The 12726-nt window shown below is 45.4% G+C and overlaps 1 protein-coding gene across 1 annotated transcript; it reads left to right on the forward strand.

Moving 5' to 3' along the window:
* Positions 1-2703: 2703 nt before the first annotated feature.
* On the forward strand, positions 2704-10170 carry LOC104127417 (ly6/PLAUR domain-containing protein 2). Its single transcript, XM_009640086.1, has 3 exons — positions 2704-2755; positions 8965-9084; positions 9959-10170. The coding sequence occupies exons 1-3, from the start codon at positions 2704-2706 to the stop codon at positions 10168-10170; spliced, it is 384 nt and encodes a 127-aa protein (XP_009638381.1).
* Positions 10171-12726: the final 2556 nt, after the last annotated feature.

The raw sequence follows: 12726 nt of genomic DNA on the forward strand, positions 1-12726 counted from the left end.
AGATATATGAAGAGCTGATTAGAATCAAGAAAATGGAGAGCTGAAAATGATCAAGTCAAGAAGGCTCTGAATCAAAACCAGTACCTGCACTTCTCTAAGTACACACACACAGAGCCAACAGTTATAGAATCATAGAATCACAGAATCATTTAGGTTGGAAAAGCCCTTTAAGATGATCAAGCCCAACCGTTCCCCTAACCCTGCCATCCCACCACTAAACCCTGTCCCCAAGCACCTCGTCTGCCCGGCTGTTAAATCCCTCCAGGGATGGGGACTCGACCCCTTCCCTGGGCAGCCCCTTCCAGTGCTTGACAGCCCTTTCATTGAAAACATTTTTCCTAATGTCCAGCCTAAACCTGCCCTGGCACAACTTGAGGCCAGTCCCTGAAACTCTGCCCTGGAGGTGGATGGGCCTATCTTAGGACTTCCCAGCAGGACCTTCTCAGCCCAGTAATTAGGCAGTGTGAGCCAGTCTATTGGGATGTTATGGGATTTGGAGACTATTTCCAGCACGGATGCAATTGTTGCAGGGCTGCTCACATCAGATGAAGATGCCTCCACCCAGAGACTGTCTTAGCTGTCCAGGTAGGACAGGAAAGGGGTTTGGCACAGGTTTCTCAGGCTGGAAGATTTATAGAGCTTGTGTATTTTTATTTTTTTCCTCTGTAGTTAATGGAAAACCCCCAACACAATAGGCTGTGATTGCCCATAAAAGAATAGAACAAAAGGAGTTCAACAAAATGCTGTTTGGATGTTCCAATTAATCCTTGCTATTTCTCTGGTGTCTTGCCAACACTGCAAGGCAATTGCATAGTGTGTGCATAAAAGAGGAAACATTTTGGGTGATGCTTAAAGACTCAGATAAGATCAACTGAAACTATAAACAAGTACGGTATGTTGTCACCCCCCCCCCCCGAAACAACTCACTGAACTGAAGAAGGCCATGGCATTTAAGCAGGGCGTTGGCATATATTCTTCCATCCAAAAACTTATAATGTAATGAAGATCACATTTCAGATGTGCATGTGAAACCAATCATCTCGCACACATTGTTTGAGGCCACTTAATACCAGAAACTAGAAACCAAACCCCTTTCCATGTTTAGTTGTTTTTTTTTTCCCTAACGAAGCAAACACAATCAGCGTATTTCCCTTTTCTCAATAGGTTTATAAAATTCTCTGCTGAATACGAGGAACGGCAAACCAAGAATGCCTTTCCCTAGATGATTTTGGGCTGGAAATAACCGGTAAACTTTCATAATCAACAGAATGACTGTATTATGGAGGCAATGTGAAGACAATGGTTCCATAGATCACCCAGAAGTGTTGTTTGTAAGTGAGGCAGGGCTTGCTGAAATGATGAGACTGTCACCGGAGCTTTTGGCTTGGAGAGATGGGGACTGGGTTGTTTATCTGGGAATAACAGAAGACCATTTACTTTTAACATTTCAAGATTTTGCATAATACTAACCCTGAATAAAGTTCCTCCAATGGTGTGATAGATTACAAAAATGGTAGGAATATCTCCAAGAACGTCTTGGAGTGGTGGTAGACCTGGCAGGGTTAGGTTAATGGTTGGACTTGATGATCTTAAAGGTCTTTTTCAACCTGAACAATTCTGTGATTCTATGATCTTTGTTTCAACTTTCCCTCCTTTCTTTCCTTATTAGAAGTGCGTGTTGGGGGGCACCTGGCATAACCACAGGAAACTTCTTCTTTACCAGGGTTTGAAATTCCACAATCAAACTTGCCCACCACACATTGTAGGAGGATTTACTAGCCTGGGGTGGGCCTGAGGCACAGGAGAAGTGGGCAGATGGCTGGGGCAGCAGGGTTTGGGGATGGAAAAGCCAAGGTTTTTGGCAAGCAAAGAGTTGTGGGCTTGCTGCCACACTTGGAGAGGGTTGGCTCAGACTAGAGTGGCTTCTCCATGCACCGTCCTCCCTGAACAGCTCAAGGTAGTGAACCTGAGGCACTCCCTTGGCCCGGATTTTCATGGTCTGGTCTTCTTGTCTTCCCAGTGCTCTCTCCACCTGTGTCTTGTAGAGGACAGGGAGAGGAGAGAGGGACATGACATGGCCACATGCACGGCCCCCTGAAACCCTGCTCCCAGCTTGGGGAGAGGCACTGCAGTACGAAAACCCCAGCCATGGTCTTTCCAGTGAGTAAGGGGTTGCAAGTCAGCTTTCCACCCCTACTCCTGGGGATAAACTCTGGTCCCTGCTGAGGTTAAAAACACAGAGAAGAAAAGTATATGGGGTTTAATGCCTTGCTGTTCACAGCTACAGATGCCTTTTCCCCTGGATTTGTGGAAGCCACCCAGGTCTCTCTAACCACTACAAAAATAAGAAGAAATATCAACAAGCTGTCCAAGGCATGGACACTGGGGTTATTTAATACCCCTGAGTTTACACATCATGCCTAGACACAAAGCACACAGCTTAAACAACGTCAGCTATTGTCCATCATGCAAACCCTCATTTTCTTCTCCAAGGCACATGAAAAGAGTTGATGATATGGCAGGAGGTGGGGCCTCCTTTATAGCTCATTCAATACATTTATAGCTCTATCAGACTCGTTTTTCCAGTAGAATTGGATCTTGGGTCGGAATCGGTACACAGCAAGCTACCAGGAAGTGTCCCATTAGAGCCGGTGGTGAAGAGCGGAGTCAGCCCAGTGACCAGGTGACGAGGGTCCGTGGAAGATGAAGGTGTTTCTGTCTCTTCTGTTGGTTGCTGTCGCTTGCATGGAGTTTGGTAAGTTCCTGCTCTGAGATGCAGCATGACAGGATGGGGTGCACCCTGTTCCCTGTGAACTCCTTGCCTCTCACGTTGAGCAGTTTTCAGCAAAAAAGTCTGTCTTGGGAATATTTCCAGCCTGTCAGATGTTCAGGATCATCATGGTCTCTTTGGGATCGTTAGTTTAGGCTCTTTAGGAAGTGTTACGAGACAAAGTGTGATTATATCATGTAATTTTTTTAATGCAATTTCCAGCTCTTGATTTTTACTGTTCTTGTTCAGTCTGACTCACATCTTCTGGTTTTTTTTTTTTGTGTTGCTTTTTTTTTTAAATATTTCTGTTCCTCTTTTGATATTTAACCCTGAAGCCAGCTAGCCAGTTTAATGCACTGTATGTAACGGCTCTCTCTAATTATACGTTGCATGTGTGGTTTATTAAACATCAGCCACTACAAGTGGTAAAGATGGGCTGGGACACTAAGCTGGTGGCCCAGGTACTGCAGAGCTGATGTTTCCAGCTCTGTTTAGTAACACGCCATGGCTTCCATGAAATCAAAGACAATTTTCGCAGGCCACCTCGGAAACCCCCAACAAGTGTGAAGTGTTTTGAGGATTTTCCCCAGTTGCAGGAGAATTTGTGAGTTTGTCACCACAAGGAGTGACCCCCCACCATCCTCCCTCCCTCTCTTCTGTCCCTATTAGGCTACCTGCCACCATGCTGGAGGGGGTAGGCTTGAATCACACAGTCAAGGTGGGCAGCCAACAGCAGCCTGATACTGGGGGTGACCCATCTGAGATGTGGAGGTAGGGAACAAGCCTCATGAGTCCAGTCTGCACAGGGATGCCATGCAAACCTTGGCCCTCTGTTCCCATCAGTGGGATTCAGCTGCTTCTCCTCCATTACCAACTCCATGAAGCCAAACACAGAGGGGTGTTTGGGATATGGGTGTTTTCATTCCCTAGGAGGTAGGGAATCCCCTCATCCCAGGCAGTTCTACATGAGTGGTGATGCCATAACCTCTAATGGTGAAAGGTGACTGCACAGTGGAAAGGGCACCCTGGCATAGACTTCCTGTCCCTTGATGCTGCCACCAGAATAACTTCTTGGACAAAACCTTATTTAATACCGACAATTCCAAGCTCAGAGTCTGTGTTAGCTTGGGTAAGTCCAACGCAGGGTAAGTGTGGGAGCTGCGACTGTTAATTGGGATATTTGCATGCTGTGCACTACTCCTCCGGATCCAGGCACTGTAGGGTCTGATTTTATCTGTGCCTGACTGGGCACAGAGCTATGTTAGGATTTTTTCCTTTGTATTTATTTCCTTCTTATGAAAGGATGTTTTTATGCCTCCATCTTCGGGTCTGCAAAGGGATTCAGCAAGAGAGGGACAAGTGGGTGGAGAAGGAAGGGGGTTTGGGAGGATTTCTGGGGAGAACACAACTGCTGTTTGGAGAGGCAGACCTGGAGCTGGGACAGTAGCCCTCTCTTTTGTGTAATGCACTGAACTGTCCTGTTATCTCTAAGACACGTGTCCTGGCTCTGGTCACTAGTAGTTCAAAGCCTTGGGGTGCTTGTGCTGTGTCAAGATCAACGGGAGCTTCATGTGCTCACCACAGCTGCTACAGCAGAGATTAATCATCATTGGTCTCCAGAGCAGGAGATATTTCCTTTCATCATTATACCCTGTTCATTCTGGGGATTCATGTCTGCTTGTCAATGGAGAGACAGCAGTTCAGAGAGGAATATCATTAATTAATAGAGGATGGCTTGGAGAGAAGGGGATTCTATAATCAGAGCTCCTTCAGGGACAGGCAGGAATCTGAAAGGCAGAATGGAGCAGGAAGGCAATGGAGTGGGATACAAATTTGGTCTAAGATTGACTCACCAACCTAATTTTGCCATCCTACTTAATAAGACTTTGTCAAGGGTTGGGCAGCTTGGGAGCAGAAGCTCCTGCTGTTCTGGTCCTTCCCCACTTCCCTGTCCCCTTCAGGTAGGTATAGGATGGATGCTTTGGTTTGGCAGGCAAACCCTGGCCTATTTTGGAGACTTCATAGTGGATTTGGCAAGCAGACTTTGCTTCTGCACGCTCTGTCCTCTGCAAAGCTGGGATAAAACCACGGCGTATCTGCAGTTCCTCCCAGCTTTCTTCGGAGCATGAGTGGAATCTGTGTAATTTTGGTATTTCCTGGAAAGACGGTTGGAGTTTAAGGATGGAGGACCTGCCAATATCCAAGTGAAGCTAATAAAATCTCTTCTAAGAAATTCCAAGATTTTCTGCTTTGTTATCTCCTCTTTTGCTTTCAGCATTCTAAAAAGAATGTGCTATAACTAAACTGCAATATTTTAGTGTTTTATATTCACCTCTTCTTTTAAAGAAGGCTTCTAACATGTCTCTATTCCTTTTTATATTGCAATTTCATTTTTAAGCTACTGCCAGTCTGCTTATCTGTATGTAAGTGCATAAGCTCTTAAAACAAAAAGGGACCGCGAGAGTTTTGTTATCTTCACAAATAGGCCAGATAGGTGTTCCAGAGCTTGCTTAAAACAGGGCTTTTAGACCACAGGTCTTTAAGTCTTCAAGTTGTGGTGTTTCTTCCCTGCTCTGTGAGATGCCAGCTGGCTATTGCTGCTGAAGCGTTGCCTCATTTGCAAAAGTAAAGTTGTTTCATTCCAGCTTTTGGTTATTTTACTCTGTTAAACACTTTCTGATCTGCAATTTTTTCCACCTCAAAAAAACCCAAACCCCAAACGCCAAGCTCATAGCTATAGCTGCTATTTAACATATTTAGATATGTTTGAACCTGTTAGTCTCAGTAAGGTTAATTAAAATCCTGGGTTTGCACATGTTGGGGACAATGCTCTCTTAATTTGACGTCCCTTTGTGCTTATTTTTTGACTGTTTTTTTGTAGTGATTTTTTTTTTTTTTCCGAAGAGGAACACAAATGCTGTGGTTTTGACTTGTCCAGTGATGCCTATCATGAAATCTGAGACTAATGACGAAGCTTCCTCCCTAAAGATGCATTTGACAGCTGTCACATATAGAACTGATGCAAACAAAACATCAGCTCTCAGTGGGCGAAATAGAAGAATAAAGCGAGCTTTGAATAAAAGCAAGATAATTGCTGGGTCTGTTTATAAAAGGGCTCTTTCTGTCTTACTAGATAGGGTCAAGTTGCAGTATCTATTTTCATAAGGTGGCTTGTTTGCCTGAGCCTGCCGTTATCACACCCATTTGAGGCGTGCTGAGATGAGCTGAATTGTTTTTCTTTTTCAGTGGGGTTTAAAGGGATTTCAGCAGGGCTGTCACACAGATGGGGTGAGAACTGCTTTCCTGGTAGACCAAGGAGGGGCTGCTGGTCTGTGATGGTACCAAAATGCATTGCTATGCCTGTAAGGCACACAAATTCAGGTGTCTGGCTGAGGGGGGAGGGATGTGGGGTGGGGTGTGGAAAAGAAAACTTAGATCAGGTGTTGGGTTCCTTGGAAAGACCTGCAGAGACCAAAGTGTCCTGAAAATCTTGTCCAAAAATGGCTTCCTTCGTGATAGGGAATACCAGACATTATTTTGGCTTGATATCTTTATCTTGGAGTGCTCTGGAAATACTGCATCATAACAATCTGAGCTCTTCAGCATCTCTCTCTAAAACTTCTTCATCTCAAAAGACTTTGAGACTCAAAAGTCTACCGAAGGACTTGGGCTGTGGTTATTCTGCAGGTCTAGGAGCTAATTGGCATCTGCAGGCTTGCAAGTGCCTTTGCAGCTCAACAGGGAGGTGACGAAGAGCATCTGGGAACTGGTTGAGTGATGAGGCAGGGGAAGGTACCTTGGGATGGATGTGGGGACTTGGGTACCAAAATCTGCTTTTATGGTCTGTGTCTAGAGCAGTACATGTCCCAAGGAGTCTACTATTATGGCCACTGTCATCTTTTTAAAATAACTTTTTACACATTCTTCTCATGAAACCAGAATCTCAGCACAGGGGCAGGGTTGTGCTTAATTTGTTCTCATGGCTCAGTAAATTTGATGGAGCCAGTTCCTTCTCTCCAGAACACTCTCCCACCTGAGAACTCCCAGTCTTTGGAAAGAGCAGAAAGAGTGGACAGCACCAGATGAAATTCTCCCTGCTGCAACTCGCATTCAAGTCTGACTTCTCTTTGTATCCAGATCCTTCACCAAGGGGAAGTCATGCTTGAATCTCATGCATGGCAAACTTCTGTGATGAAATGACTGGCATAGTAGATGAGCAGTGGATATTGACTACCTGGACTTCAGGAAGGTTTTTGACACTGTCTCCCATAAGATCCTCATAGACAAGCTGTTCAGGTATGGGCTGGATGAGCAGCCAGTGAGGTGGGTTGAAAACTGGCTGAATGGCCAAGCCCAGGGGGTGGTGATCATTGGCACAAAGTCTACCTGAAGGCTCGTAACTCAAGGTGTACCCCAGAGGTCAATATGGGGTCCAGTCCTGTTTAGCATCGTCATTAATGACGTGGATGATGTGGCAGAGTGTACCCTCAGCAAGTTTGTGGACGACACAAAACTGGGAGGAATGGCTGATATGCCAGAGGGGCACGCTGCCATCCAGAGGGACTTTGCCAGGCTGGAGAAATGGGCTGACAGGAACCTCATGCAATTCAACAAGGGGAAGCGCAAAGTCATACACCTCAGGATGAACAACCCCATGCACCAATATATACTGGGGGCCATCCAGCTGGAAAGCAGTTCTGCTGAAAAGGGCCTGGGGGTCCTGGTGGACACCAGGTTGAACATGAGCCAGCAGTGTGCCCTTGCAGCAAAGAAAGCTAATGGTATTCTGGGTTGCATTAGCTGAAGTATTGCCTGCAGGTCAAGGAAGGTGATCTTCCCCTCTGCTCAACACTGGTGAGGCCACACCTGGAGTAGTGTGTCCAGTTGTGGGCTTCCCAGTACAGGAGATAGATGGACATGGAGAGAGTCCAAAGAAGGGACACAAAGATGAACATCTCTCCTCTGAGGAAAAGCTGAGAGAGATGGGACATCAGGAAACACTTTGCCACTGTGAGGGTGACTGGGCACTGGCACAGGTTACCCAGGTAGGTTGTGGAGTCTCCATCCCTAGAGATATTAAAAACCCAGCTGGACAAGGTCCTGGGCAACCACCTGGTCCTGCTTGAGCAGGGGGATTGGACCAGCTGACCTCTAGAGGCCCCTTCCAACCTCCACCATCTGTGATTCTGTGAGTCTATGATCTCCTTCTGATGCTCTACTAATGCAAAGGCAAGGAGAAAAGCAGATGCAAATTAAGAACAGAGTGGAGGTAAGCCAGCTACAAGTGTGTTTACTCTCCCATGGGAATAACGCCGATTAAAGGAACTTGGCAATGCGGTTGGCTGGCAAGCAGAACAGTTAGATACCGCCCATAAACATGTGAAGCAGGGCCCATTGACTAATCACAATGATTACAATAAAAACATGTTGCTAATTACACAGCTGAAGTATTGAACTTCTCCTGGGTGCCTGCATGTCTTAGCTGTCTGCTGGCACCAGGGATAAGATCTTCAAAGGATTCAGGCACTGAGATGTCTCATTTTGCAAATCCTGTCTTCTGCTGGTATCCATCCACTGCACAGATTAGTCAGCCCTGTCTTAGGCAACCCAATTACCTCCACAGTGGTAAGGGAGAAGTAGGTGGGTCAAGCAGCTCCTCCTTGTTATTTTCATTCATTTACTCCTGATTTTTTTTTTTTTTTAATCACCTTCATTGTTTCTGTTGGAGTTGGGATGTCCCAGCACATTCAGTCCATATTCACTGCATGGGTGCAGATCCAAAAATTAAGTAAAATTAGCTTTATACTCTCTTGCGGACTACTTAAGACCTATCTGCAGAAAAAAGCCAACCTACCAAACTCCTGATAACAAAGCAAGAGCAGAAGGACCATCTCTGTGCTTCAAACATTCAGCACCCTGGTGTTGAAAGGACTTTCCTGTATCGTAGGGTCTTCTGTGTCTGTGGCTCTGTCTTGCTTGACTTGTTACAGGGGGTCTGGACCCATATCTCAGTCTGTGCTACCACCAGACTACTGTATTTCTCATTCCCATTGGTACAAATACCTTTTACTATTCCATTCCTGTTCTCTGTATGAGTATTTTTGAGACATACCCTACCCAGAGGTACCTGGAGGGGCATGGACAGAATCTGGTGGTCCACATGAAGTCCAACATCACGTTTTTCCTCCTTGCAGTCCAAACCTTGCAATGTTACAGTTGCCATGAACCCACCGCTGCTGCTCGGTGCCTGACCATCCAGAACTGCACGACGAATGAAACCATGTGCAAGACTACTATGTATTCCCTGGAGGAAGGTAAGGGTAATTACTTCTTTATCCACGTTTTTAACATGTCAGTGTTTCTACAGTGAAGACTGCTGGTGTGGGGAGCAGTACCCTTTCTCACTTAAATATATAAGCCTGAAAGAGAGCTCCCGCGGGGCAGAAAAGGCTTCTGCTGTTGTGGAAAACAGTCTTCATGTGAGTGAATACTTGGTGAATGCAAGCTCATCGTTAAAGCACGGTTAGAAAAAACATATTGACTTGAGCTTGAGGCATGGAGCTAAAGAGTTGTGTCTCTTCAGACCGTTTGCATGACTCATACAAGCGGTGTGGGTTAAACAATGTTCTCCTGACCCAAGAACTATTTATGAAAGCTGGGTGGAGTAGAGAGGCCAGTGGAGATGAGCCAAGCTCAGTAAGGTGGGAACACCAACTTTTGGTCATTTGGAAGCAAAACAGAAATGCCTTTAAGTTCTTTGGAGCTCTGAATGAAGTCATTGTCAGTCTGACTGGTGACCCTACAGGTTATAACCTGTCCAAACAAAGAAATGCACTGTGAAGATGGAGGCTCTCTCTTTTGCATGGTCCTGCAGATAAGGCTCTGGTCACACATGGGAGAGGCAGGAGATAGTGAGTAGAGTCAAAGCAGAGGCAGAAAAAGTGCCTAATTGACCTTGTGTAGGGTAAAGCTGATTCAGGTGGGACATGGAGGATGTAAGGTGCTGTTCAGCTTGCAGCCACTCAGGGGAAATGGTTTCCTATATTCCGAGTAGAAAGTAGACCAAATGTGTTTAAACTGGAGCTAAGACTGTGGTGGGGAAGGCAGCTAAGATTTCACTAGGGACAAGGAGAGTTCTCCTCCATTCCTCCCATTCCTAACTGTTGCTTCTTTCTTGCTTTGTTGTAGTTTATCCCTTCGTGGGAGTCTCGACTGTCACCAAGATGTGCGCTTCTGTCTGCATCCCATCTGATGTGGATGGGATTGGCATGACGCGCCCTGTCTCCTGCTGTTACTCTGAATTGTGCAACACTGATGGTGCAGCTAGTTTGAGGATCAGCTTCATGCTAGTTGGGATGCTAGCAAGTTCCCTTTGTGCCCTCTTCTGGACTAGACTGTGAGGAGCTGATGGGGAGGTCTTTCATGCTGAAGAACTCAATGAAGAAGATAATAAACCCCTTCCAGCCCAGGTTTCTGCTTGGATGCCTCAGGGACAACCCTCAACAGCTCCTAGAAATTGCTTTTTTAGTACCCACCCTTTTCCCATGTCCAAGAGAGAAGAAAAACTCAGGAAGTCCCGACACAATTTTTTTAATTGACTCTTCAACAACTCCCACAAAACTAACTTTGGGGTTTCTTTCTTTGCTGTGCTGGTCTGGTTGGTTTTGAACTAAAAAATTCTGCTGTTTGAAGTCTATTTAAAGCAAAAAGCCTTGTGCTAGGACCCTTCCATACCTCATTAGAGCATTTTTCCCCCAGGTGACAGCCAGCAGAATAGCCGAATTGACCGGTCTTCTCAGATGAAATTCAGCTGTGTCAGGCCCTCTCCACCCAACAGTTTTGTGCTGGCCCTTTGTGCTGTCTAGGTCTCCTTCTTTATACACAAGAAATTAAGGACACATTTATATTTTCAAAATATGAGGCATGAGAGTAAACCTCCCGTGCCAGTGATCTGATCCAAAAAGGCTGAAATTTCTTTTTCTGTACCCTTTTGAGCAGAATAAAAAGAATGTTGTGTTGAAACTGTAGTGATCACTAAAGTTATTTACACTGCACCTGTCCTCTGATAAAGTTTTTAAAATTATTTTATTTTATGTCAAATGATTTTGGTTTATTTTATTTTATTAATTTAATTTAATTTTTTATTTTAATAGAATTGATTTTTATTTTATTTCATTTATTTTATCTTTATTTTATCTTTATTTTATCTTTATTTTATATTTATTTTATATTTATTTTATTTTATTTCATTTCCAAACTCCAGTTCCACCTTTCAGTGGTTTTTATAGAGTGAGATGAGTTAGGTTTTGAAGTCAGTCTTGCTACATATGTGCAAGACATTTCCGATTATCTCCCACTGGCAGGGGCCTTCCATCAACATTTCTTTTACTGGTATGACACTATCTTCACTGGCAAGACTGGGTGATTGGTGTAACAGTTCTGGCCTGAATTTGGAGTCCAGTGGAATGACTTTACCCCTGGCTTCAATCCTCGAGAGCATCACCTGCAATTCCTTGCATGTTGGTAAGGGCTCCTACATTTTTATATTGTCTATCTTGGTGTGATTCTGCATTTTTCTATAATCCCCTTTTCAAGATCTACCAGCAGAAATGTCCTTCTCCAATTTTCACTCTGCTTGAGATACTTGAAATTATCAGAAAAGATGTGTTTTAAAGTCTTCCATGTAGCATAGGCATAAGAGCAGGTGTCTAAGAGAGGTGGCACGATTTACATCCTCGGAAGTTTTCGTGATCCAGGTGGATGAAGTCCTGAGAAACCTGGGCTGAGCTCACAGCCAAGAGCTTTGATCAGGAACTTGGTTTAGACACTTCCTGGGTTCCCAATTCCAATTGGAATTTCCCGTGATCTTATGGCGCACTCACTGAGATCACCGGAGCAGAAACCATTATTTTCAGGCATGCTGTGAAGTCTGGCAGATGTTTCTGCAACGATTTTCGCCTGTCCTGCATTGCTTCCCATGGCCAAAATGAGATCAAATTTGGAACAAACTGCAATTCTGGAATCACACACAGCTCCTAGGGTGCTCAGATATAATTCCTTTGCTGGAATAACATCGTGTAAGTGGTCAGGGTGCTGCACCGGCATGGAAGTGACTGGATGAATCACAGAATCGCAGAATGGCAGGGTTGGAAGGGACCTACAGAGATCATTCAGTCCAACCCCCCTTCTAAAGCAGGTTCATCTAGAGCAGGGTGCACAGAACATCATCCAGGTGGGCTTCGAATGTCTCCAGAGGAGACTCCACAGCCCCCCTGGGCAGCCTGTGCCAGGGCTCTGTCACCATCGAAGTAAATAAGTTCTTTCTTGTATTCAGCTGAAACCTCTTCTGCTTCAGTTTGTGCCCATTGCCCCTTGTCCTGTCACTGGGCACCACTGAGAAAGAGGCTGGCTCTGTCCTCATGACATCCACTCTCTAAGATATTTTTAAGTAGTTATGAGATCTCCTCTCAGTCTTCTCTTCTCCAGGCTAAACAAGCCCAGCTCCCTCAGCCTTTCCTCATAGGGGAGATGCTTCAGTACCCTCATCATCTTTGTAGCCCTCCTCTGGACTCTCTCCAGTCGTTCCTCATCCTTCTTGAACTGGGGAGCCCAGAACTGGACACAGGACTCCAGGTGGGGTCTCACCAGGGCAGAGTACAAGGGGAGGAGAACCTCCCTCGCCCTGTTGGCCACACTCCTCTTAATGCACTCCAGATACCATTGGCTTTCTTGGCAACAAGGGCACACTGCTGACTCATGGTCAGCTTGTTGTCCACCAGGACCATGGAAGGACTTTGGAAATGAGCTCAGGCTTGCATTAGCTGGCAGTGTGAACTTTGCAGTGTTTTCTACCTGGGACCCATGCCCAGAGCTCAGTTCCCAGGGGTGTGTGATGTGGTTTTGGCTTTCTGCTGCACAAGGTGGGGTACACGGATGGTCTTCCTTTTTATCTGCCG

This window comes from Egretta garzetta, unplaced genomic scaffold (assembly GCF_000687185.1).
Source record: "Egretta garzetta isolate BGI_Z169 unplaced genomic scaffold, ASM68718v1 scaffold495, whole genome shotgun sequence".
Classification (NCBI taxonomy): Eukaryota; Metazoa; Chordata; class Aves; order Pelecaniformes; family Ardeidae; genus Egretta; species Egretta garzetta.